Source organism: Oncorhynchus kisutch, linkage group LG1 (assembly GCF_002021735.2).
Source record: "Oncorhynchus kisutch isolate 150728-3 linkage group LG1, Okis_V2, whole genome shotgun sequence".
Lineage (NCBI taxonomy): Eukaryota > Metazoa > Chordata > Actinopteri > Salmoniformes > Salmonidae > Oncorhynchus > Oncorhynchus kisutch.
This window is the reverse complement of record NC_034174.2, coordinates 432,500-458,110: the sequence shown is the minus strand read 5'-3', so window position 1 is coordinate 458,110 and position 25,611 is coordinate 432,500. Positions and strand designations below refer to the sequence as shown.

General features: G+C 41.2%; 1 protein-coding gene across 1 annotated transcript in view; it reads right to left on the bottom strand.

Moving 5' to 3' along the window:
- LOC109884347 (lysine-specific demethylase phf2-like) overlaps positions 1–25,611 on the bottom strand; it is a 185,350-nt gene that overhangs the window by 50,952 nt on the left and 108,787 nt on the right. Inside the window, 2 exon segments of the mRNA XM_031831395.1 lie at positions 5,254–5,360; positions 5,680–5,767. Coding sequence (XP_031687255.1) covers positions 5,254–5,360; positions 5,680–5,767 — 195 coding nt within the window.

Here is a 25,611-nt window from a genome sequence, read left to right as displayed (position 1 = left end):
GAAAGAAGCTGAACAAGTTTAAGATATTCAGGTCTTCTGTGGAGGAGGATCAGAATGATTATGAGATTGTTATGGGTGAACTGGACAATTAGTTAGTGCCCAAAGTGAACACTATTCATGAAAGAGCCTGCTTTCATCAACGCACCCACAAGCCCACGGAAACCCCAGAGGGATACATCAGAAGCCTACACCAGATAGATGTTACAAGCCTTTCAACACTGCCAAGAACTCAAATATCCAGGACAGGTTGGTCATAGGGAGATGTCAGAGAAGCGTCCACTAATGCCCGACTTGACACTCGACAAAGCGGTAGAGCTTGTGAAGCAGTCAGAGCAAGTCAAGAGACAGCTCAGTGAAGTAGCATACAAACGAGCGGTGCACAATGACAAACAGACAAAGAAATGGACAAAGCAAAGGGGATTAAACAAAATGACAATGTGAACAGGATGCTTCAGATGTGGTAAGGTACTTGCTAAAGAGGACAGATGTGGTAATGCTAAAGAATGTCGCAGCTGTAGGAAGCTAGGGCATTTCGCAGTCGTTTGTCGCTACTGCGTGGTCAAAGACGTTACAGCACCCAACGAGAGAGGAGGAAAGGGTGAGTTCCATTTCCTGGGAGTTACAGATGTTGATGACTAAAACGATGACAGTTAAACTGCAAATAAAAGGTACAACAACAGACTTTAAGACTGACACAGGGGCAGTGTCATATCAGGAAAATACTTAGAGCACACTGAAAAACATGCCACCACTGAAAAGTAACTAAACCAGACAGGCCAGGATGGAAACTGGGATACTTTACAGATACTACTGAACTGTATGGGACACTTTACAGATACTACTGAACTGTATGGGTCACTTTACAGATACTACTGAACTGTATGGGTCACTTTACAGATACTACTGAACTGTATGGGTCACTTTACAGATACTACTGAACTCTATGGGTCACTTTACAGATACTACTGAACCCTATGGGTCACTTTACAGATACTACTGAACCGTATGGGTCACTTTACAGCTAATGCTGAACCGTATCGGTCACTTTACAGATACTAAGGAACTGTATGGGTCACTTTACAGATACTACTGAACCGTATGGGTCACTTTACAGCTACTAAGGAACTGTATGGGTCACTTTACAGATACTACTGAACCGTATCGGTCACTTTACAGCTACTAAGGAACTGTATGAGTCACTTTACAGATACTACTGAACCGAATGGGTCACTTTACAGCTACTTATTGGCAGACTCAGGAGCCTCGGTTTTTCGGATGACTGCCTTGCCTGGTTCACCAATTACTTTGCAGACAGAGTTCAGTGCGTCAAATCGGAGGGCATGCTGTCTGGTCCTCTGGCAGTCTCTATGGGGGTGCCACAGGGTTCTTTTCTCTGTGTATATCAATGATGTTGCTCTTGCTGCGGGCGATTCCCTGATCCACCTCTACGCAGACGACACCATTCTATATACTTTCGGCCCGTCATTGGACACTGTGCTATCTAACCTCCAAACAAGCTTCAATGCCATACAGCACTCCTTCCGTGGCCTCCAACTGCTCTTAAACGCTAGTAAAACCAAATGCATGCTTTTCAACCGGTCGCTGCCTGCACCCGCATGCCCGACTAGCATCACCACCCTGGATGGTTCCGACCTAGAATATGTGGACGTCTATAAGTACCTAGGTGTCTGGCTAGACTGCAAACTCTCCTTCCAGACTCATATCAAACATCTCCAATCGAAAATCAAATCAAGAGTCGGCTTTCTATTCCGCAACAAAGCCTCCTTCACTCACGCCGCCAAGCTTACCCTAGTAAAACTGACTATCCTACCGATCCTCGACTTCGGCGATGTCATCTACAAAATGGCTTCCAACACTCTACTCAGCAAACTGGATGCAGTTTATCACAGTGCCATCCGTTTTGTCACTAAAGCACCTTATACCACCCACCACTGCGACTTGTATGCTCTAGTCGGCTGGCCCTCGCTACATATTCGTCGCCAGACCCACTGGCTCCAGGTCATCTACAAGTCCATGCTAGGTAAAGCTCCGCCTTATCTCAGCTCACTGGTCACGATGGCAACACCCATCCGTAGCACGCGCTCCAGCAGGTGTATCTCACTGATCATCCCTAAAGCCAACACCTCATTTGGCCGCCTTTCGTTCCAGTACTCTGCTGCCTGTGACTGGAACGAATTGCAAAAATCGCTGAAGTTGGAGACTTATCTCCCTCACCAACTTCAAACATCAGCTATCTGAGCAGCTAACCGATCGCTGCAGCTGTACATAGTCTATTGGTAAATAGCCCACCCTTTTTCACCTACCTCATCCCCATACTGTTTTTATTTATTTACTTTTCTGCTCTTTTGCACCCCAATATCTCTACCTGTACATGACCATCTGATCATTCATCACTCCAGTGTTAATCTGCAAAATTGTAATTATTTGCCTACCTCCTCATGCCTTTTGCACACATTGTATATAGACTCCCCCTTTGTTTTCTACTGTGTTATTGACTTGTTAATTGTTTACTCCATGTGTAACTCTTTGTTGTCTGCTCACACTGCTATGCTTTATCTTGGCCAGGTCGCAGTTGCAAATGAGAACTTGTTCTCAACTAGCCTACCTGGTTAAATAAAGGTGAAATAAAAAATAAAATAAAACTAAAGAACTGTATGGGTCACTTTACAGGGAGCCTACATAGTGGTGTGATCACAGAGTTCAGGGAGCCTACAGAGTGGTGTGATCTCAGAGATCAGGGAGCCTACATAGTGGTGTGATCACAGAGATCAGGGAGCCTACAGAGTGGTGTGATCTCAGAGATCAGGGAGACTACAGAGCAGTGTGCTCCTATGGTCCTGGTAACCAAGAAGAACAAAGACCAGCTGAGGGTATGTGCTAACCTGAGAAGGTTAAACAAATCAGAGAAAAGGGAGAAATCCATTGTACCCACCATAGACGATATCCTGACAAAGCTGGCTGCTGCCAAGGTGTTGTCTCTTTCAGATGCAGCCAGTGGCCTCTGGCAGATTCCACTAGACAGAGAGAGTGCCAAGCTTACCACATTCATAACGCCTTTTGGAAGATACTATTTATACAGACTTCCATTTGGAATCACTAGTTCCCCAGACATCTTCCGGGGCGAGATGACAGAGCCCCTGAAGGACCAAGAAGGTGTGGCCATTTCTTTATGATATACTTCTACTCAGACACGCCAGCGGATCAGGAAGTGAGACTCCAGAACACCCTATACACACTGGAGAAAGCAGGTTTGAAGGTCAACCCAGACAAATGTCTACTGCGTCAGAAATGGCTTAACTACCTAGGACACTATACTGACGAGGATGGCATTTGTCTTGATGAGGCCAAAATCCAGGCCATTACCCAGCTGGAGCCTCCAAGAAATGTGTCTGATCTAAGGAGGATCCTGGGTATGATTCACTACCTAGGCAGGTACCAACTGGGTCTAGCCAATGTCAACAAACCCCTCAACGACCTGCTCAAGAGTGACTCTACATGCACATGCAGTGCAGGAGGAGGCTTTTAAGAATGTAAAGCAACTCGTCACAGAGTCCCCAGTACTGGCATTCTATCATATCAAATCAAGATGTATTTGTCACATGCACCGAATAAACCTAACCGTGAAATGTTTACTTACAAGCCCTTAACCAACAGTGAAGTTCAAGAAGAGTTAAGAAAATATTTACCAAATAAACTAAAGTAAAAAAATTATGAAAAGTAACACCATAAAATAACAATAACGAGGCTATGTACAGGGGGTACCGGTACCGAGTCAATGTGCGGGGGTGCAGGTTATATACAGGGGGTACCGGTACCGATTCAATGTGCAGGGGTGCAGGTTAGAGGTAATTACTACATCTAGGTCGGAGTGAAGTGACTATGCATAGATAATAAACAGTGAGTAGCAGCAGTGTAAAAAACAAAATGGAGGGGGTGAATGTAAAAAAATCTGGTGGCCATTTGATTAATTGTTTAGCAGTCTTATGGCTTGGACGTAGAAGCTGTTAAGGAGCCTTTTGGTCCTAGACTTGGGGCTCCGGTACCGCTTGCAGCATGCCTAAGGCACGTTCACGCAGATGAGCAGGGACCCTGGGCATCTTCCTTTTGGTGTTTTTCAGCATCAGTAGAAAGTAGAAAGGCCTCTTTAGTGTCTTCATAACAGTTTTCATAACCGTGACCTTAATTGCCTACCGTCTAAGCTGTTAGTGTCTTAACGACCGTTCCACAGGTGCATGTTCATTAATTGTTTATGGTTCATTGAACAAGCATGGGAAACAGTGTTTAAACCCTTTACAATGAAGATCTGTGTAGTTATTTGGATTTTTACAAATATTTCTTTGAAAGACGGTCCTGAAAAAGGGACGTTTCTTTTTTTGCTGAGTTTATGTCACTGTGGGGACATTAATGAATCCGGTGATTGATGTGGTACCCTCCTCAATGCCATCGGATGATTCCCAGAACATATTCCAGTCTATGCTAGCGAAACAGTCCTGTAGCTTAACGCAAAGCAAAGAGAGGCAGAGAAAGTAGATTGAACCCTGGCCAGGTGGGAAGGGGTAAGGCATGGGGTAGGTGCGGTAAAGGTTAGGGAGCACAGCTCTACCTGTGGTCTGTTCATCGGGGTGCAATATTACTGAACTTTCTGGTTGCGTAGACAACAGATATGATACAAATGTGTAGAACGGAAATGATTTTCTGTCATGTAGAATTGGGGATCATTTCATCTCCATAAGAAAATAATGGGATAAATCCCCGATTTCACTAACACACAGAGATAATACCTGTATTCCCTACATAGTGCACAACTATTGACCAGAGCCCATACAGTATGTTGGCAATGTGATCAGTAGAAGGCAATCTGGCCATATTACAACAGAGTGACAAAGCGTAGAAACGTATACAGAGTTGTCCGGCCAGCCGAGAAGAGTTCAAACACAGAGAGAAAGCAGAGAACTAGTGATTGTAACTGTGCCAGGCCTTTTGAACATAATCATCTGTGAACGACGCCAAGCAGACGTTTAATGACAGTAATAATATTAGAGTATCCATCTCCTCATCTGCTGAGCAGACCGTAGGAAGGAACCACGCTATACACCACTAGAGGAACAGGAAACGGACCAGCACCACGAGGGGAACAGGAAACGCATCACAAGCACAGGAAAAGGAACGCAGAGGAAGACTGAAACCAAACCTGAAAGCCTAATAGTTGTAGAAAGAAAAAATGTGATGTACCTTTGAACCTCTCCAGCAGGTGGCGTCCCACGTACCAGCAGGCCGTCTCAAAGTTGGGGAACGGAGTCAGACAGTTGACCTTCAGACGCTTCTCCACCTCATATGCTCTGCGGAGGAAAACACACTTTTAATTATTTTTTAAAGGGTTAGTTCACCTAAAATGACATTTTGGTTTCCTTACCCTGTAAGCAGTCTATGGACAAGATATGACAGCAATCCTAGATTTGGTTTAGGTTCTCTGGCACAGTTTCCACATGCTAACATTTTAGCATTTGTAGCACAAATCCCATTCAAGTCATGGGACCAATATGAGCATTTCTTCATGAGCATTAATTAAAAACTAGGCCAAATCAGGAAGTGGAGTTGACCTTAAAAGCTACAGTCTAAGCTACAGGAGGTCCTCATTGAAACTAATGATGTGCTCACCTCATCTGCATCTCAACACTCAGGTTGTGGACAAAGTGTCCAGAAAAGGCCAGAGTGTCCACTGGAGTCAGAACTGCGTTGATCCAACCTGGAAACAGACACAGTATACACTTCTATTCCCAATGTGACAACATAAGAACAGGTCTGATTCTAGTCCCAATGTGACAACATCAGAACAGGTCTGATTCTAGTCCCAATGTGACAACATCAGAACAGGTCTGATTCTAGTCCCAATGTGACAACATAAGAACAAGTCTGATTCTATTCCCAATGTGACAACATCAGAACAGGTCTGATTCTATTGCCAATGTGACAACATCAGAACAGGTCTGATTCTATTCTCAATGTGACAACATCAGAACAGGTCTGATTCTATTCCCAATGTGACAACATCAGAACAGGTCTGATTCTATTCTCAATGTGACAACATCAGAACAGGTCTGATTCTATTCTCAATGTGACAACATAAGAACAGGTCTGATTCTATTCCCAATGTGACAACAGGTCTGATTCTATTCCCAATGTGACAACAGGTCTGATTCTAGTCCCAATGTGACAACATAAGAACAGGCCTGATTCTATTCCCAATGTGACAACATCAGAACAGGTCTGATTCTATTCCCAATGTGACAACATCAGAACAGGTCTGATTCTAGTCCTAATGTGACAACATCAGAACAGGTCTGATTCTATTCCCAATGTGACAACATCTGAACAGGTCTGATTCTAGTCCCAATGTGACAACAGGTCTGATTCTAGTCCCAATGTGACAACATCAGAACAGGTCTGAATTTATTCCCAATGTGACAACATCAGAACAGGTCTGATTCTAGTCCAAATGTGACAACATCAGAACAGGTCTGATTCTATTCCCAATGTGACAACATCAGAACAGGTCTGATTCTATTCCCAATGTGACAACAGGTCTGATTCTATTCTCAATGTGACAACAGGTCTGATTCTAGTCCCAATGTGACAACAGGTCTGATTCTAGTCCCAATGTGACAACAGGTCTGATTCTATTCCCAATGTGACAACAGGTCTGATTCTAGTCCCAATGTGACAACATCAGAACAGGTCAGATTCTATTCCCAATGTGACAACAGGTCTGATTCTATTCCCAATGTGACAACATAAGAACAGGTCTGATTCTAGTCCCAATGTGACAACATCAGAACAGGTCAGATTCTATTCCCAATGTGACAACAGGTCTGATTCTATTCTCAATGTGACAACAGGTCTGATTCTAGTCCCAATGTGACAACATCAGAACAGGTCTGATTCTAGTCCCAATGTGACAACATCAGAACAGGTCTGATTCTATTCCCAATGTGACAACATCAGAACAGGTCTGATTCTACTCTCAATGTGACAACATAAGAACAGGTCTGATTCTATTCTCAATGTGACAACATAAGAACAGGTCTGATTCTAGTCCCAATGTGACAACAGGTCTGATTCTATTCCCAATATGACAACAGGTCTGATTCTATTCCCAATGTGACAACAGGTCTGATTCTATTCTCAATGTCACAACAGGTCTGATTCTATTCCCAATGTGACAACAGGTCTGATTCTATTCCCAATGTGACAACAGGTCTGATTCTATTCCCAATGTGACAACATAAGAACAGGTCTGATTCTATTCCCAATGTGACAACAGGTCAGATTCTATTCCCAATGTGACAACAGGTCTGATTCTATTCCCAATGTGACAACATCAGAACAGGTCTGATTCTATTCTCAATATGACAACATAAGAACAGGTCTGATTCTATTCCCAATGTGACAACAGGTCTGATTCTATTCCCAATGTGACAACAGGTCTGATTCTAGTCCCAATGTGACAACAGGTCTGATTCTATTCCCAATGTGACGACAGGTCTGATTCTATTCTCAATGTGACAACAGGTCTGATTCTATTCCCAATGTGACAACATAAGAACAGGTCTGATTCTATTCCCAATGTGACAACATCAGAACAGGTCTGATTCTATTCTCAATGTGACAACATCAGAACAGGTCTGATTCTATTCTCAATGTGACAACATCAGAACAGGTCTGATTCTAGTCCCAATGTGACAACAGGTCTGATTCTAGTCCCAATGTGACAACATAAGCACAGGTCTGATTCTATTCCCAATGTGACAACATCAGAACAGGTCTGATTCTACTCTCAATGTGACAACATAAGAACAGGTCTGATTCTATTCTCAATGTGACAACATAAGAACAGGTCTGATTCTAGTCCCAATGTGACAACAGGTCTGATTCTATTCCCAATATGACAACAGGTCTGATTCTATTCCCACTGTGACAACAGGTCTGATTCTATTCTCAATGTGACAACAGGTCTGATTCTATTCCCAATGTGACAACAGGTATGATTCTATTCCCAATGTGACAACAGGTCTGATTCTAGTCCCAATGTGACAACATCAGAACAGGTCTGATTCTATTCTCAATGTGACAACATAAGCACAGGTCTGATTCTATTCCCAATGTGACAACATCAGAACAGGTCTGATTCTATTCTCAATGTGACAACATAAGCACAGGTCTGATTCTATTCCCAATGTGACAACATCAGAACAGGTCTGATTCTATTCTCAATGTGACAACATAAGAACAGGTCTGATTCTATTCTCAATGTGACAACATAAGAACAGGTCTGATTCTAGTCCCAATATGACAACAGGTCTGATTCTATTCCCAATATGACAACAGGTCTGATTCTATTCCCAATGTGACAACAGGTCTGATTCTAGTCCCAATGTGACAACAGGTCTGATTCTAGTCCCAATGTGACAACATCAGAACAGGTCTGATTCTATTCCCAATGTGACAACAGGTCTGATTCTAGTCCCAATGTGACAACATCAGAACAGGTCTGATTCTATTCCCAATGTGACAACAGGTCTGATTCTAGTCCCAATGTGACAACAGGTCTGATTCTAGTCCCAATGTGACAACATCAGAACAGGTCTGATTCTATTCACAATGTGACAACAGGTCTGATTCTATTCTCAATGTGACAACATAAGAACAGGTCTGATTCTAGTCCCAATGTGACAACATCAGAACAGGCCTGATTCTATTCTCAATGTGACAACATAAGAACAGGTCTGATTCTAGTCCCAATGTGACAACATAAGAACAGGTCTGATTCTAGTTCCAATGTGACAACATCAGAACAGGTCTGATTCTAGTCCCAATGTGACAACATCAGAACAGGTCTGATTCTATTCTCAATGTGACAACATAAGAACAGGTCTGATTCTATTCCCAATGTGACAACATCAGAACAGGTCTGATTCTATTCTCAATGTGACAACATCAGAACAGGTCTGATTCTAGTCCCAATGTGACAACATAAGAACAGGTCTGATTCTATTCCCAATGTGACAACATCAGAACAGGTCTGATTCTATTCTCAATGTGACAACATAAGAACAGGTCTGATTCTATTCTCAATGTGACAACATAAGCACAGGTCTGATTCTATTCCCAATGTGACAACATCAGAACAGGTCTGATTCTACTCTCAATGTGACAACATAAGAACAGGTCTGATTCTATTCTCAATGTGACAACATAAGAACAGGTCTGATTCTAGTCCCAATGTGACAACAGGTCTGATTCTATTCCCAATATGACAACAGGTCTGATTCTATTCCAAATGTGACAACAGGTCTGATTCTAGTCCCAATGTGACAACAGGTCTGATTCTATTCCCAATGTGACAACATAAGAACAGGTCTGATTCTATTCCCAATGTGACAACATCAGAACAGGTCTGATTCTATTCTCAATGTGACAACATAAGAACAGGTCTGATTCTATTCCCAATGTGACAACATCAGAACAGGTCTGATTCTATTCTCAATGTGACAACATCAGAACAGGTCTGATTCTATTCTCAATGTGACAACATAAGAACAGGTCTGATTCTATTCCCAATGTGACAACAGGTCTGATTGCATTCCCAATGTGACAACAGGTCTGATTCTATTATCAATGTGACAACATCAGAACAGGTCTGATTCTATTCTCAATGTGACAACATAAGAACAGGTCTGATTCTATTCTCAATGTGACAACATAAGAACAGGTCTGATTCTATTCCCAATGTGACAACAGGTCTGATTCTAGTCCCAATGTGACAACAGGTCTGATTCTATTCCCAATGTGACAACAGGTCTGATTCTATTCCCAATGTGACAACATCAGAACAGGTCTGATTCTATTCTCAATATGACAACATAAGAACAGGTCTGATTCTATTCCCAATGTGACAACAGGTCTGATTCTATTCCCAATGTGACAACAGGTCTGATTCTATTCCCAATGTGACAACAGGTCTGATTCTATTCCCAATGTGACAACAGGTCTGATTCTATTCCCAATGTGACGACAGGTCTGATTCTATTCTCAATGTGACAACAGGTCTGATTCTATTCCCAATGTGACAACATAAGAACAGGTCTGATTCTAGTCCCAATGTGACAACAGGTCTGATTCAATTCTCAATGTGACAACATAAGAACATGTCTGATTCTAGTCCCAATGTGACAACATCAGAACAGGTCTGATTCTATTCTCAATGTGACAACATAAGAACAGGTCTGATTCTATTCCCAATGTGACAACAGGTCTGATTCTATTCCCAATGTGACAACAGGTCTGATTCTATTCCCAATGTGACAACAGGTCTGATTCTAGTCCCAATGTGACAACAGGTCTGATTCTATTCCCAATGTGACAACAGGTCTGATTCGAGTCCCAATGTGACAACATCAGAACAGGTCTGATTCTATTCCCAATGTGACAACAGGTCTGATTCTATTCCCAAAGTGACAACAGGTCTGATTCTATTCTCAACGTGACAACAGGTCTGATTCTATTCTCAATGTGACAACATAAGAACAGGTCTGATTCTAGTCCCAATGTGACAACAGGTCTGATTCTATTCTCAATGTGACAACATAAGAACAGGTCTGATTCTAGTACCAATGTGACAACATCAGAACAGGTCTGATTCTATTCTCAATATGACAACATAAGAACAGGTCTGATTCTATTCCCAATGTGACAACAGGTCTGATTCTATTCCCAATGTGACAACAGGTCTGATTCTAGTCCCAATGTGACAACAGGTCTGATTCTATTCCCAATGTGACAACATCAGAACAGGTCTGATTCTATTCTCAATATGACAACATAAGAACAGGTCTGATTCTATTCCCAATGTGACAACAGGTCTGATTCTATTCCCAATGTGACAACAGGTCTGATTCTAGTCCCAATGTGACAACAGGTCTGATTCTATTCCCAATGTGACAACATCAGAACAGGTCTGATTCTATTCTCAATATGACAACATAAGAACAGGTCTGATTCTATTCCCAATGTGACAACAGGTCTGATTCTATTCCCAATGTGACAACAGGTCTGATTCTAGTCCCAATGTGACAACAGGTCTGATTCTATTCCCAATGTGACAACAGGTCTGATTCTAGTCCCAATGTGACAACAGGTCTGATTCTAGTCCCAATGTGACAACATAAGAACAGGTCTGATTCTAGTTCCAATGTGACAACATCAGAACAGGTCTGATTCTAGTCCCAATGTGACAACATCAGAACAGGTCTGATTCTATTCTCAATGTGACAACATAAGCACAGGTCTGATTCTATTCCCAATGTGACAACATCAGAACAGGTCTGATTCTATTCTCAATGTGACAACATAAGCACAGGTCTGATTCTATTCTCAATGTGACAACATCAGAACAGGTCTGATTCTATTCTCAATGTGACAACATAAGAACAGGTCTGATTCTATTCTCAATGTGACAACATAAGAACAGGTCTGATTCTAGTCCCAATATGACAACAGGTCTGATTCTATTCCCAATATGACAACAGGTCTGATTCTATTCCCAATGTGACAACAGGTCTGATTCTAGTCCCAATGTGACAACAGGTCTGATTCTAATCCCAATGTGACAACATCAGAACAGGTCTGATTCTATTCCCAATGTGACAACAGGTCTGATTCTATTCCCAATGTGACAACATAAGAACAGGTCTGATTCTAGTCCCAATGTGACAACAGGTCTGATTCTATTCTCAATGTGACAACATAAGAACATGTCTGATTCTAGTCCCAATGTGACAACATCAGAACAGGTCTGATTCTATTCTCAATGTGACAACATAAGAACAGGTCTGATTCTATTCCCAATGTGACAACAGGTCTGATTCTATTCCCAATGTGACAACAGGTCTGATTCTATTCCCAATGTGACAACAGGTCTGATTCTAGTCCCAATGTGACAACAGGTCTGATTCTATTCCCAATGTGACAACAGGTCTGATTCGAGTCCCAATGTGACAACATCAGAACAGGTCTGATTCTATTCCCAATGTGACAACAGGTCTAATTCTATTCCCAAAGTGACAACAGGTCTGATTCTATTCTCAACGTGACAACAGGTCTGATTCTATTCTCAATGTGACAACATAAGAACAGGTCTGATTCTAGTCCCAATGTGACAACAGGTCTGATTCTATTCTCAATGTGACAACATAAGAACAGGTCTGATTCTAGTACCAATGTGACAACATCAGAACAGGTCTGATTCTATTCTCAATATGACAACATAAGAACAGGTCTGATTCTATTCCCAATGTGACAACAGGTCTGATTCTATTCCCAATGTGACAACAGGTCTGATTCTAGTCCCAATGTGACAACAGGTCTGATTCTATTCCCAATGTGACAACATCAGAACAGGTCTGATTCTATTCTCAATATGACAACATAAGAACAGGTCTGATTCTATTCCCAATGTGACAACAGGTCTGATTCTATTCCCAATGTGACAACAGGTCTGATTCTAGTCCCAATGTGACAACAGGTCTGATTCTATTCCCAATGTGACAACATCAGAACAGGTCTGATTCTATTCTCAATATGACAACATAAGAACAGGTCTGATTCTATTCCCAATGTGACAACAGGTCTGATTCTATTCCCAATGTGACAACAGGTCTGATTCTAGTCCCAATGTGACAACAGGTCTGATTCTATTCCCAATGTGACAACAGGTCTGATTCTAGTCCCAATGTGACAACAGGTCTGATTCTAGTCCCAATGTGACAACATAAGAACAGGTCTGATTCTAGTTCCAATGTGACAACATCAGAACAGGTCTGATTCTAGTCCCAATGTGACAACATCAGAACAGGTCTGATTCTATTCTCAATGTGACAACATAAGCACAGGTCTGATTCTATTCCCAATGTGACAACATCAGAACAGGTCTGATTCTATTCTCAATGTGACAACATAAGCACAGGTCTGATTCTATTCTCAATGTGACAACATCAGAACAGGTCTGATTCTATTCTCAATGTGACAACATAAGAACAGGTCTGATTCTATTCTCAATGTGACAACATAAGAACAGGTCTGATTCTAGTCCCAATATGACAACAGGTCTGATTCTATTCCCAATATGACAACAGGTCTGATTCTATTCCCAATGTGACAACAGGTCTGATTCTAGTCCCAATGTGACAACAGGTCTGATTCTAATCCCAATGTGACAACATCAGAACAGGTCTGATTCTATTCCCAATGTGACAACAGGTCTGATTCTAGTCCCAATGTGACAACATCAGAACAGGTCTGATTCTATTCCCAATGTGACATCAGAACAGGTCTGATTCTATTCCCAATGTGACAAAAGGTCTGATTCTAGTCCCAATGTGACAACAGGTCTGATTCTATTCCCAATGTGAAAACAGGTCTGATTCTATTCCCAATGTGACATCAGAACAGGTCTGATTCTAGTCCCAATGTGACAACAGGTCTGATTCTATTCCCAATGTGACAACAGGTCTGATTCTAGGCCCAATGTGACAACATCAGAACAGGTCTGATTCTATTCCCAATGTGATACATAAGAACAGGTCTGATTCTAGTCCCAATGTGACAACATCAGAACAGGCCTGATTCTATTCTCAATGTGACAACATAAGAACAGGTCTGATTCTAGTCCCAATGTGACAACATAAGAACAGGTCTGATTCTAGTTGCAATGTGACAACATCAGAACAGGTCTGATTCTAGTCCCAATGTGACAACATCAGAACAGGTCTGATTCTATTCTCAATGTGACAACATAAGCACAGGTCTGATTCTATTCCCAATGTGACAACATCAGAACAGGTCTGATTCTACTCTCAATGTGACAACATAAGAACAGGTCTGATTCTATTCTCAATGTGACAACATAAGAACAGGTCTGATTCTAGTCCCAATGTGACAACAGGTCTGATTCTATTCCCAATATGACAACAGGTCTGATTCTATTCCAAATGTGACAACAGGTCTGATTCTAGTCCCAATGTGACAACAGGTCTGATTCTAGTCCCAATGTGACAACATAAGAACAGGTCTGATTCTATTCCCAATGTGACAACATCAGAACAGGTCTGATTCTATTCTCAATGTGACAACATAAGAACAGGTCTGATTCAATTCCCAATGTGACAACATCAGAACAGGTCTGATTCTATTCTCAATGTGACAACATCAGAACAGGTCTGATTCTAGTCCCAATGTGACAACAGGTCTGATTCTAGTCCCAATGTGACAACATAAGCACAGGTCTGATTCAACTCTCAATGTGACAACTTAAGAACAGGTCTGATTCTATTCTCAATGTGACAACATAAGAACAGGTCTGATTCTAGTCCCAATGTGACAACAGGTCTGATTCTATTCCCAATATGACAACAGGTCTGATTCTATTCCCAATGTGACAACAGGTCTGATTCTATTCTCAATGTGACAATAGGTCTGATTCTATTCCCAATGTGACAACAGGTCTGATTCTAGTCCCAATGTGACAACATAAGAACAGGTCTGATTCTAGTTCCAATGTGACAACATCAGAACAGGTCTGATTCTAGTCCCAATGTGACAACATCAGAACAGGTCTGATTCTATTCTCAATGTGACAACATAAGCACAGGTCTGATTCTATTCCCAATGTGACAACATCAGAACAGGTCTGATTCTATTCTCAATGTGACAACATAAGCACAGGTCTGATTCTATTCCCAATGTGACAACATCAGAACAGGTCTGATTCTATTCTCAATGTGACAACATAAGAACAGGTCTGATTCTATTCTCAATGTGACAACATAAGAACAGGTCTGATTCTAGTCCCAATATGACAACAGGTCTGATTCTATTCCCAATATGACAACAGGTCTGATTCTATTCCCAATGTGACAACAGGTCTGATTCTAGTCCCAATGTGACAACAGGTCTGATTCTAGTCCCAATGTGACAACATCAGAACAGGTCTGATTCTATTCCCAATGTGACAACAGGTCTGATTCTAGTCCCAATGTGACAACATAAGAACAGGTCTGATTCTAGTCCCAATGTGACAACATCAGAACAGGTCTGATTCTATTCCCAATGTGACATCAGAACAGGTCTGATTCTATTCTCAATATGACAACATAAGAACAGGTCTGATTCTATTCCCAATGTGACAACAGGTCTGATTCTATTCCCAATGTGACAACAGGTCTGATTCTAGTCCCAATGTGACAACAGGTCTGATTCTATTCCCAATGTGACAACATCAGAACAGGTCTGATTCTATTCTCAATATGACAACATAAGAACAGGTCTGATTCTATTCCCAATGTGACAACAGGTCTGATTCTATTCCCAATGTGACAACAGGTCTGATTCTAGTCCCAATGTGACAACAGGTCTGATTCTATTCCCAATGTGACAACAGGTCTGATTCTAGTCCCAATGTGACAACAGGTCTGATTCGATTCCCAATGTGACGACAGGTCTGATTCTATTCTCAATGTGACAACAGGTCTGATTCTATTCCCAATGTGACAACATAAGAACAGGTCTGATTCTAGTCCCAATGTGACAACATCAGAACAGGTCTGATTCTATTCCCAATGTGACATCAGAACAGGTCTGATTCTATTCCCAATGTGACAACAGGTCTGATTCTAGTCCCAATGTGACAACAGGTCTGATTCTATTCCCAATGTGACAACATAAGAACAGGTCTGATTCTAGTCCCAATGTGACAACAGGTCTGATTCTATTCTCAATGTGACAACATAAGAACAGGTCTGATTCTAGTCCCAATGTGACAACATCAGAACAGGTCTGATTCTATTCCCAATGTGACATCAGAACAGGTCTGATTCTATTCTCAATGTGACAACATAAGAACAGGTCTGATTCTATTCCCAATGTGACAACAGGTCTGATTCTATTCCCAACGTGAAAACAGGTCTGATTCTAGTCCCAATGTGACAACAGGTCTGATTCTATTCTCAATGTGACAACAGGTCTGATTCTATTCCCAATGTGACAACATAAGAACAGGTCTGATTCTAGTCCCAATGTGACAACAGGTCTGATTCTATTCTCAATGTGACAACATAAGAACATGTCTGATTCTAGTCCCAATGTGACAACATCAGAACAGGTCTGATTCTATTCTCAATGTGACAACATAAGAACAGGTCTGATTCTATTCTCAATGTGACAACATAAGAACAGGTCTGATTCTATTCCCAATGTGACAACAGGTCTGATTCTATTCCCAATGTGACAACAGGTCTGATTCTATTCCCAATGTGACAACAGGTCTGATTCTAGTCCCAATGTGACAACAGGTCTGATTCTATTCCCAATGTGACAACAGGTCTGATTTTAGTCCCAATGTGACAACATCAGAACAGGTCTGATTCTATTCCCAATGTGACAACAGGTCTGATTCTATTCCCAAAGTGACAACAGGTCTGATTCTATTCTCAATGTGACAACAGGTCTGATTCTATTCTCAATGTGACAACATAAGAACAGGTCTGATTCTAGTCCCAATGTGACAACAGGTCTGATTCTATTCTCAATGTGACAACATAAGAACAGGTCTGATTCTAGTCCCAATGTGACAACATCAGAACAGGTCTGATTCTATTCTCAATATGACAACATAAGAACAGGTCTGATTCTATTCCCAATGTGACAACAGGTCTGATTCTATTCCCAATGTGACAACAGGTCTGATTCTAGTCCCAATGTGACAACAGGTCTGATTCTATTCCCAATGTGACAACATCAGAACAGGTCTGATTCTATTCCCAATGTGACAACAGGTCTGATTCTATTCCCAATGTGACAACAGGTCTGATTCTAGTCCCAATGTGACAACAGGTCTGATTCTATTCCCAATGTGACAACAGGTCTGATTCTATTCCCAATGTGACAACATCAGAACAGGTCTGATTCTATTCTCAATATGACAACATAAGAACAGGTCTGATTCTATTCCCAATGTGACAACAGGTCTGATTCTATTCCCAATGTGACAACAGGTCTGATTCTATTCCCAATGTGACAACAGGTCTGATTCTATTCCCAATATGACAACAGGTCTGATTCTATTCCCAATGTGACAACAGGTCTGATTCTAGTCCCAATGTGACAACAGGTCTGATTCTAGTCCCAATGTGACAACATCAGAACAGGTCTGATTCTATTCCCAATGTGACAACAGGTCTGATTCTAGTCCCAATGTGACAACATCAGAACAGGTCTGATTCTATTCCCAATGTGACATCAGAACAGGTCTGATTCTATTCCCAATGTGACAACAGGTCTGATTCTAGTCCCAATGTGACAACAGGTCTGATTCTATTCCCAATATGACAACAGGTCTGATTCTATTCCCAATGTGACAACAGGTCTGATTCTAGTCCCAATGTGACAACAGGTCTGATTCTAGTCCCAATGTGACAACATCAGAACAGGTCTGATTCTATTCCCAATGTGACAACAGGTCTGATTCTATTCTCAATGTGACAACATAAGAACAGGTCTGATTCTAGTCCCAATGTGACAACATCAGAACAGGCCTGATTCTATTCTCAATGTGACAACATAAGAACAGGTCTGATTCTAGTCCCAATGTGACAACATAAGAACAGGTCTGATTCTAGTTCCAATGTGACAACATCAGAACAGGTCTGATTCTAGTCCCAATGTGACAACATCAGAACAGGTCTGATTCTATTCTCAATGTGACAACATAAGCACAGGTCTGATTCTATTCCCAATGTGACAACATCAGAACAGGTCTGATTCTACTCTCAATGTGACAACATAAGAACAGGTCTGATTCTATTCTCAATGTGACAACATAAGAACAGGTCTGATTCTAGTCCCAATGTGACAACAGGTCTGATTCTATTCCCAATATGACAACAGGTCTGATTCTATTCCAAATGTGACAACAGGTCTGATTCTAGTCCCAATGTGACAACAGGTCTGATTCTAGTCCCAATGTGACAACATAAGAACAGGTCTGTTTCTATTCCCAATGTGACAACATCAGAACAGGTCTGATTCTATTCTCAATGTGACAACATAAGAACAGGTCTGATTCTATTCCCAATGTGACAACATAAGAACAGGTCTGATTCTATTCCCAATGTGACAACAGGTCTGATTCTATTCCCAATATGACAACAGGTCTGATTCTATTCCAAATGTGACAACAGGTCTGATTCTAGTCCCAATGTGACAACAGGTCTGATTCTAGTCCCAATGTGACAACATCAGAACAGGTCTGATTCTATTCTCAATGTGACAACATAAGAACAGGTCTGATTCTATTCTCAATGTGACAACATAAGAACAGGTCTGATTCTAGTCCCAATATGACAACAGGTCTGATTCTATTCCCAATATGACAACAGGTCTGATTCTATTCCCAATGTGACAACAGGTCTGATTCTAGTCCCAATGTGACAACATAAGAACAGGTCTGATTCTAGTCCCAATGTGACAACATCAGAACAGGTCTGATTCTATTCCCAATGTGACATCAGAACAGGTCTGATTCTATTCTCAATATGACAACATAAGAACAGGTCTGATTCTATTCCCAATGTGACAACAGGTCTGATTCTATTCCCAATGTGACAACAGGTCTGATTCTAGTCCCAATGTGACAACAGGTCTGATTCTATTCCCAATGTGACAACATCAGAACAGGTCTGATTCTATTCTCAATATGACAACATAAGAACAGGTCTGATTCTATTCCCAATGTGACAACAGGTCTGATTCTATTCCCAATGTGACAACAGGTCTGATTCTAGTCCCAATGTGACAACAGGTCTGATTCTATTCCCAATGTGACAACAGGTCTGATTCTAGTCCCAATGTGACAACAGGTCTGATTCGATTCCCAATGTGACGACAGGTCTGATTCTATTCTCAATGTGACAACAGGTCTGATTCTATTCCCAATGTGAGAACATAAGAACAGGTCTGATTCTAGTCCCAATGTGACAACATCAGAACAGGTCTGATTCTATTCCCAATGTGACATCAGAACAGGTCTGATTCTATTCCCAATGTGACAACAGGTCTGATTCTAGTCCCAATGTGACAACAGGTCTGATTCTATTCCCAATGTGACAACATAAGAACAGGTCTGATTCTAGTCCCAATGTGACAACAGGTCTGATTCTATTCTCAATGTGACAACATAAGAACAGGTCTGATTCTAGTCCCAATGTGACAACATCAGAACAGGTCTGATTCTATTCCCAATGTGACATCAGAACAGGTCTGATTCTATTCTCAATGTGACAACATAAGAACAGGTCTGATTCTATTCCCAATGTGACAACAGGTCTGATTCTATTCCCAACGTGAAAACAGGTCTGATTCTAGTCCCAATGTGACAACAGGTCTGATTCTATTCTCAATGTGACAACAGGTCTGATTCTATTCCCAATGTGACAACATAAGAACAGGTCTGATTCTAGTCCCAATGTGACAACAGGTCTGATTCTATTCTCAATGTGACAACATAAGAACATGTCTGATTCTAGTCCCAATGTGACAACATCAGAACAGGTCTGATTCTATTCTCAATGTGACAACATAAGAACAGGTCTGATTCTATTCTCAATGTGACAACATAAGAACAGGTCTGATTCTATTCCCAATGTGACAACAGGTCTGATTCTATTCCCAATGTGACAACAGGTCTGATTCTATTCCCAATGTGACAACAGGTCTGATTCTATTCCCAATGTGACAACAGGTCTGATTTTAGTCCCAATGTGACAACATCAGAACAGGTCTGATTCTATTCCCAATGTGACAACAGGTCTGATTCTATTCCCAAAGTGACAACAGGTCTGATTCTATTCTCAATGTGACAACAGGTCTGATTCTATTCTCAATGTGACAACATAAGAACAGGTCTGATTCTAGTCCCAATGTGACAACAGGTCTGATTCTATTCTCAATGTGACAACATAAGAACAGGTCTGATTCTAGTCCCAATGTGACAACATCAGAACAGGTCTGATTCTATTCTCAATATGACAACATAAGAACAGGTCTGATTCTATTCCCAATGTGACAACAGGTCTGATTCTATTCCCAATGTGACAACAGGTCTGATTCTAGTCCCAATGTGACAACAGGTCTGATTCTATTCCCAATGTGACAACATCAGAACAGGTCTGATTCTATTCCCAATGTGACAACAGGTCTGATTCTATTCCCAATGTGACAACAGGTCTGATTCTAGTCCCAATGTGACAACAGGTCTGATTCTATTCCCAATGTGACAACAGGTCTGATTCTATTCCCAATGTGACAACATCAGAACAGGTCTGATTCTATTCTCAATATGACAACATAAGAACAGGTCTGATTCTATTCCCAATGTGACAACAGGTCTGATTCTATTCCCAATGTGACAACAGGTCTGATTCTATTCCCAATGTGACAACAGGTCTGATTCTATTCCCAATATGACAACAGGTCTGATTCTATTCCCAATGTGACAACAGGTCTGATTCTAGTCCCAATGTGACAACAGGTCTGATTCTAGTCCCAATGTGACAACATCAGAACAGGTCTGATTCTATTCCCAATGTGACAACAGGTCTGATTCTAGTCCCAATGTGACAACATCAGAACAGGTCTGATTCTATTCCCAATGTGACATCAGAACAGGTCTGATTCTATTCCCAATGTGACAACAGGTCTGATTCTAGTCCCAATGTGACAACAGGTCTGATTCTATTCCCAATATGACAACAGGTCTGATTCTATTCCCAATGTGACAACAGGTCTGATTCTAGTCCCAATGTGACAACAGGTCTGATTCTAGTCCCAATGTGACAACATCAGAACAGGTCTGATTCTATTCCCAATGTGACAACAGGTCTGATTCTATTCTCAATGTGACAACATAAGAACAGGTCTGATTCTAGTCCCAATGTGACAACATCAGAACAGGCCTGATTCTATTCTCAATGTGACAACATAAGAACAGGTCTGATTCTAGTCCCAATGTGACAACATAAGAACAGGTCTGATTCTAGTTCCAATGTGACAACATCAGAACAGGTCTGATTCTAGTCCCAATGTGACAACATCAGAACAGGTCTGATTCTATTCTCAATGTGACAACATAAGCACAGGTCTGATTCTATTCCCAATGTGACAACATCAGAACAGGTCTGATTCTACTCTCAATGTGACAACATAAGAACAGGTCTGATTCTATTCTCAATGTGACAACATAAGAACAGGTCTGATTCTAGTCCCAATGTGACAACAGGTCTGATTCTATTCCCAATATGACAACAGGTCTGATTCTATTCCAAATGTGACAACAGGTCTGATTCTAGTCCCAATGTGACAACAGGTCTGATTCTAGTCCCAATGTGACAACATAAGAACAGGTCTGTTTCTATTCCCAATGTGACAACATCAGAACAGGTCTGATTCTATTCTCAATGTGACAACATAAGAACAGGTCTGATTCTATTCCCAATGTGACAACATAAGAACAGGTCTGATTCTATTCCCAATGTGACAACAGGTCTGATTCTATTCCCAATATGACAACAGGTCTGATTCTATTCCAAATGTGACAACAGGTCTGATTCTAGTCCCAATGTGACAACAGGTCTGATTCTAGTCCCAATGTGACAACATAAGAACAGGTCTGTTTCTATTCCCAATGTGACAACATCAGAACAGGTCTGATTCTATTCTCAATGTGACAACATAAGAACAGGTCTGATGCTAGTCCCAATGTGACAACAGGTCTGATTCTATTCCCAATGTGACAACAGGTCTGATTCTATTCCCAATGTGACAACAGGTCGGATTCTAGTCCCAATGTGACAACAGGTCTGATTCTAGTCCCAATGTGACAACAGGTCTGATTCTATTCCCAATGTGACAACAGGTCTGATTCGAGTCCCAATGTGACAACATCAGAACAGGTCTGATTCTATTCCCAATGTGACAACAGGTCTGATTCTATTCCCAAAGTGACAACAGGTCTGATTCTATTCTCAACGTGACAACAGGTCTGATTCTATTCTCAATGTGACAACATAAGAACAGGTCTGATTCTAGTCCCAATGTGACAACAGGTCTGATTCTATTCTCAATGTGACAACATAAGAACAGGTCTGATTCTAGTACCAATGTGACAACATCAGAACAGGTCTGATTCTATTCTCAATATGACAACATAAGAACAGGTCTGATTCTATTCCCAATGTGACAACAGGTCTGATTCTATTCCCAATGTGACAACAGGTCTGATTCTAGTCCCAATGTGACAACAGGTCTGATTCTATTCCCAATGTGACAACATCAGAACAGGTCTGATTCTATTCTCAATATGACAACATAAGAACAGGTCTGATTCTATTCCCAATGTGACAACAGGTCTGATTCTATTCCCAATGTGACAACAGGTCTGATTCTAGTCCCAATGTGACAACAGGTCTGATTCTATTCCCAATGTGACAACATCAGAACAGGTCTGATTCTATTCTCAATATGACAACATAAGAACAGGTCTGATTCTATTCCCAATGTGACAACAGGTCTGATTCTAGTCCCAATGTGACAACAGGTCTGATTCTATTCCCAATGTGACAACAGGTCTGATTCTAGTCCCAATGTGACAACAGGTCTGATTCTAGTCCCAATGTGACAACATAAGAACAGGTCTGATTCTAGTTCCAATGTGACAACATCAGAACAGGTCTGATTCTAGTCCCAATGTGACAACATCAGAACAGGTCTGATTCTATTCTCAATGTGACAACATAAGCACAGGTCTGATTCTATTCCCAATGTGACAACATCAGAACAGGTCTGATTCTATTCTCAATGTGACAACATAAGCACAGGTCTGATTCTATTCCCAATGTGACAACATCAGAACAGGTCTGATTCTATTCTCAATGTGACAACATAAGAACAGGTCTGATTCTATTCTCAATGTGACAACATAAGAACAGGTCTGATTCTAGTCCCAATATGACAACAGGTCTGATTCTATTCCCAATATGACAACAGGTCTGATTCTATTCCCAATGTGACAACAGGTCTGATTCTAGTCCCAATGTGACAACAGGTCTGATTCTAATCCCAATGTGACAACATCAGAACAGGTCTGATTCTATTCCCAATGTGACAACAGGTCTGATTCTAGTCCCAATGTGACAACATCAGAACAGGTCTGATTCTATTCCCAATGTGACATCAGAACAGGTCTGATTCTATTCCCAATGTGACAAAAGGTCTGATTCTAGTCCCAATGTGACAACAGGTCTGATTCTATTCCCAATGTGAAAACAGGTCTGATTCTATTCCCAATGTGACATCAGAACAGGTCTGATTCTAGTCCCAATGTGACAACAGGTCTGATTCTATTCCCAATGTGACAACAGGTCTGATTCTAGGCCCAATGTGACAACATCAGAACAGGTCTGATTCTATTCCCAATGTGAAACATAAGAACAGGTCTGATTCTAGTCCCAATGTGACAACATCAGAACAGGCCTGATTCTATTCTCAATGTGACAACATAAGAACAGGTCTGATTCTAGTCCCAATGTGACAACATAAGAACAGGTCTGATTCTAGTTGCAATGTGACAACATCAGAACAGGTCTGATTCTAGTCCCAATGTGACAACATCAGAACAGGTCTGATTCTATTCTCAATGTGACAACATAAGCACAGGTCTGATTCTATTCCCAATGTGACAACATCAGAACAGGTCTGATTCTACTCTCAATGTGACAACATAAGAACAGGTCTGATTCTATTCTCAATGTGACAACATAAGAACAGGTCTGATTCTAGTCCCAATGTGACAACAGGTCTGATTCTATTCCCAATATGACAACAGGTCTGATTCTATTCCAAATGTGACAACAGGTCTGATTCTAGTCCCAATGTGACAACAGGTCTGATTCTAGTCCCAATGTGACAACATAAGAACAGGTCTGATTCTATTCCCAATGTGACAACATCAGAACAGGTCTGATTCTATTCTCAATGTGACAACATAAGAACAGGTCTGATTCAATTCCCAATGTGACAACATCAGAACAGGTCTGATTCTATTCTCAATGTGACAACATCAGAACAGGTCTGATTCTAGTCCCAATGTGACAACAGGTCTGATTCTAGTCCCAATGTGACAACATAAGCACAGGTCTGATTCAACTCTCAATGTGACAACTTAAGAACAGGTCTGATTCTATTCTCAATGTGACAACATAAGAACAGGTCTGATTCTAGTCCCAATGTGACAACAGGTCTGATTCTATTCCCAATATGACAACAGGTCTGATTCTATTCCCAATGTGACAACAGGTCTGATTCTATTCTCAACGTGACAATAGGTCTGATTCTATTCCCAATGTGACAACAGGTCTGATTCTAGTCCCAATGTGACAACATAAGAACAGGTCTGATTCTAGTTCCAATGTGACAACATCAGAACAGGTCTGATTCTAGTCCCAATGTGACAACATCAGAACAGGTCTGATTCTATTCTCAATGTGACAACATAAGCACAGGTCTGATTCTATTCCCAATGTGACAACATCAGAACAGGTCTGATTCTATTCTCAATGTGACAACATAAGCACAGGTCTGATTCTATTCCCAATGTGACAACATCAGAACAGGTCTGATTCTATTCTCAATGTGACAACATAAGAACAGGTCTGATTCTATTCTCAATGTGACAACATAAGAACAGGTCTGATTCTAGTCCCAATATGACAACAGGTCTGATTCTATTCCCAATATGACAACAGGTCTGATTCTATTCCCAATGTGACAACAGGTCTGATTCTAGTCCCAATGTGACAACAGGTCTGATTCTAGTCCCAATGTGACAACATCAGAACAGGTCTGATTCTATTCCCAATGTGACAACAGGTCTGATTCTAGTCCCAATGTGACAACATAAGAACAGGTCTGATTCTAGTCCCAATGTGACAACATCAGAACAGGTCTGATTCTATTCCCAATGTGACATCAGAACAGGTCTGATTCTATTCTCAATATGACAACATAAGAACAGGTCTGATTCTATTCCCAATGTGACAACAGGTCTGATTCTATTCCCAATGTGACAACAGGTCTGATTCTAGTCCCAATGTGACAACAGGTCTGATTCTATTCCCAATGTGACAACATCAGAACAGGTCTGATTCTATTCTCAATATGACAACATAAGAACAGGTCTGATTCTATTCCCAATGTGACAACAGGTCTGATTCTATTCCCAATGTGACAACAGGTCTGATTCTAGTCCCAATGTGACAACAGGTCTGATTCTATTCCCAATGTGACAACAGGTCTGATTCTAGTCCCAATGTGACAACAGGTCTGATTCGATTCCCAATGTGACGACAGGTCTGATTCTATTCTCAATGTGACAACAGGTCTGATTCTATTCCCAATGTGACAACATAAGAACAGGTCTGATTCTAG